Raw genomic sequence first — 3,119 nt, 5'->3', positions numbered from 1 at the left:
GGGGGGGTGGCCCCCCCGCCCTGCCACTGAGTGCTCCCCACCTCCAGCCCCTGGGGGCACATGTCCATCTGGGCAGGTGTCCATCCAAGCAGGCATCCCTTCAGACACCTGTCCCTTCAAGCAGGGGGATACTCAGGGACCCTCGTGCAGCATTTCTACCTGCCAGTTTTGGGGTGTCCCCAGAGCAAAGAGCCAGGATGAGGGTGGGTTTGGGGGAGTCCAGCTCTGTGCAGGGGTTGGGATGGGACATGAAATCCCAGCCCCCTTATCCTGGATGGAGAACTGGCATGGGGGCAGCAGCCACGGGAGTCTGGTGGGCTGTGATGGTTTGGGGCACCAGCTCTGCCCTGGGTGGGTGCTGACCCCCGCCCAGCTGTAATCCCTCTCTCCTCTCCTTTACATTGAGCCAAAGGAGCCCGGCGAGGTAGGAGCTGGGAGCTGTCTGGGGGGGCTGGGGGCTCCTGCATGCAGCATCCTGTCCCTGCTGGGGTGGGGAGGGATACCCCTGCCAGCACCCTGTCCCCCCACGCCCCGCCAGGCACGAGCCCCTTGCCAGACCCGTCTCTGCCCTGGCAGTGGAGGAGCCCCGGGCGACGGACCTGCTGCGGGGGGCGGCGGGGCAGGCCTGCGGCAGGGGGTGGGGGTGGGCGCTCACCTGCCGCCAGCTCCGCGCTCTCTTCACCAAGAGGATGCTCCACGCCCGGCGCAGCCCCCGCGGCTTCTTCGCGCAGGTGGGGCCGCGGGGAGGGGATGGGGCAGGGCACGGGGCAGGGGGGGGCAGAGCCCACCCTGACCCCCCCTCCCCACCCCTCGACCTCCTCAGATCGTCCTCCCCGCCGTCTTCGTCTGCATCGCGCTGCTCTTCAGCCTCCTCGTGCCGCCCTTCGGGAAGTACCCGCCGCTGCAGCTCCAGCCCTGGATGTACGGGCAGCAGTTCACCTTTTTCAGGTGTGTCCCCAGCCCTCTGCCCACCGTGTCCCTTGTCCCCCACTCAGGACGGGGCTGGAGGAGGCAGCCGGGGCTCAGCCCTCACCTCAGTGCCCACCTGCCCACGGAGCCACCTGGTGTGATGCCATGGCACTCCCAACCATCCCCGTGGTTGGTCCCGGTGCCTCTGGCTCGCACCGGACTGGTAATGGGGGTCTCTCTCTCTCTCTCTCCCGGGTGCCCAGGACGGGGCTGTGCCCACCAGCTTCCCACCCCGATGGCTTCTCGGCCCCCTCAGCCCCCCCATCCCTGCTGGAAGCGCTGTGGCGTGGGAACTGGACACAGGCTGAGCCGTCCCCCCCGTGTCAGTGCAGCGGGCCAGGGGCACACAGGATGCTCCCTGAGTGTCCCGAGGGGGCTGGGGGGCTCCCACCACCCCAGGTAACCCCCAGCTCAGCAGGGGTAGCTCCAGGGCTCCGTCACTGCCGGCTGTGGGGGCAGGTGATGCTCCGGGGAGGCCATGGGGCTGGGTGTCCATCCAGCCCATCTGTCCATCCTGAAGGTACAGAGGGGGACAGGGGACATCCTTCAGAACCTGACAGGCAGGAACATCTCTGACTACCTGGTGAAGACCTACCCCCAGATCATCCGGCAGGAGTGAGTGCTGCGACTCGGAACATCAGGGACACTGTGGGGACACCAAGGGAACACCCCAGGGACACCTGGGGGAAGGGGACACTGCTGGGGACATGTGGCTGGGTAGGCAGGTGCTGCCCTAATGTCCCCTCGGGGGGTTTCTCTCTCCTCTGTCTCCCCCCACCTCATTTCTTTCAGGCTGAGGAACAAGAAATGGGTGAATGAGCAGAGGTGAGCTGGGCAGGGACTGGGCCCTGGCACAGCCAGGGATGGGAAGAGGCAGGAGATCCCTGGTGGGTTTGGGGAGAGCCTGAGGGGTCCCTGGGCAGAGCCATCATCCAGGTGCCTTCAGCCCTCTGCTGTGTGCCCCTCCTGCTGTCTGGGTGGGTGGAGAGTTGAGTTTGCACAAGGGTGGGGGTGGCAAATGGGTGGCAGGTTTCGTAGAATCGTGGAATTGTAGAATCTCGTGGGGTGGAGGGGACCCACGTGGATCCTCAAGCCCAGTTCCTGCCACGCTGGCAGAGGGAGTCTCTCTGGCAGGTTTGGGAGCCCCGTTTCTCCTGCAGGTACGGCGGCTTCTCCCTGGGCGCCGGCAGCTCCCAGGCCCTGCCGTCAGCAGCAGAGGTGGATCAGGCAGTGCTGGAGCTCCGGGTGCTGCTCAGCATCACCCCGGTACGGCTGCACTCAGACCCTGGCTCAGCTCTGGCATCCCAGTGCTGGGAGAGCCCTCCTCACCCTGTGTTCCTGCACCCAGGGCAGCCCTTCAGATCGGCTCCTGGCCAACCTCAGCCGCTTCATCGAGGGTTTGGACGCCCGCAGGAATATCAAGGTGTGCCCAGGGCTGGGGGTCCCTCAGGGGTGAGAGCTGGGGGGCAGCAGGGATGTGACAGCTGTGTCCCCTCCGGGGGTGGAGCAGCCCAAGAAGGACTGAGAGTGGCTGGGGCTGGAGGGGAGCAGGACTCCTGGTGGGAATGGGTGCTGCAGGCACAGCCAGGGGCAGTGCCAGGGTATGTGGGGGCTCTGAGCTGCCCGGCCCTCTCCGTGCTGCAGGTCTGGTTCAACAACAAGGGCTGGCATGCCATGGTCTCCTTCCTCAACGTGGCCAGCAATGGGCTGCTGCGAGCCTGGCTGCCCCCCGGCACCGACCCCACGCACTTCGGCATCACGGCCACCAACCATCCCCTCAACCTCACCAAGGAGCAGCTCTCTGAGGCCGCCCTGTGAGTGCTGGGGATGGGGGTCCCGCAGCCCCCTCTGGCCCCTGCTGAGCTCTCCCCTCCTCGGCAGGATGGCCACCTCTGTTGACGTGCTGGTCTCCATCTGCGTGATCTTCGCCATGTCCTTCGTCCCGGCCAGCTTCGTTGTCTTCCTCATTGAGGAGAGGGTCAGCAAGGCCAAGCACCTTCAGTTTGTCAGCGGGATGAAGCCCATCACCTACTGGCTGGGCAACTTCGCCTGGGACATGGTGGGGATGGGGATGGGGATGGGGATGGGGATGGGGATGGGGACAGGGACCAGTTCCAAGGGGTCTGGTCCCACCCCTGACCCCTTTCCCG

The 3,119-nt window shown here is 66.1% G+C and overlaps 1 protein-coding gene across 1 annotated transcript in view; it reads left to right on the top strand.

The window, feature by feature from the left end:
* Positions 1–3,119, top strand: part of ABCA7 (ATP binding cassette subfamily A member 7) — a gene marked incomplete at its 5' end in the record, with an annotated part of 13,938 nt that overhangs the window by 7,553 nt on the left and 3,266 nt on the right. The window contains 10 exons of the mRNA XM_017743812.1: positions 407–424; positions 577–731; positions 824–952; positions 1,039–1,368; positions 1,490–1,584; positions 1,762–1,794; positions 2,130–2,235; positions 2,318–2,392; positions 2,614–2,783; positions 2,851–3,090. Coding sequence (XP_017599301.1) covers positions 407–424; positions 577–731; positions 824–952; positions 1,039–1,368; positions 1,490–1,584; positions 1,762–1,794; positions 2,130–2,235; positions 2,318–2,392; positions 2,614–2,783; positions 2,851–3,090 — 1,351 coding nt within the window. The remainder of the gene's footprint in view (positions 1–406; positions 425–576; positions 732–823; positions 953–1,038; positions 1,369–1,489; positions 1,585–1,761; positions 1,795–2,129; positions 2,236–2,317; positions 2,393–2,613; positions 2,784–2,850; positions 3,091–3,119) is intronic.

Source organism: Corvus brachyrhynchos, unplaced genomic scaffold, assembly GCF_000691975.1.
Source record: "Corvus brachyrhynchos isolate BGI_N302 unplaced genomic scaffold, ASM69197v1 scaffold219, whole genome shotgun sequence".
Classification (NCBI taxonomy): Eukaryota; Metazoa; Chordata; class Aves; order Passeriformes; family Corvidae; genus Corvus; species Corvus brachyrhynchos.
Note: the sequence above shows the minus strand (reverse complement) of the source record. Positions and strands in the feature narration are given on the sequence as shown.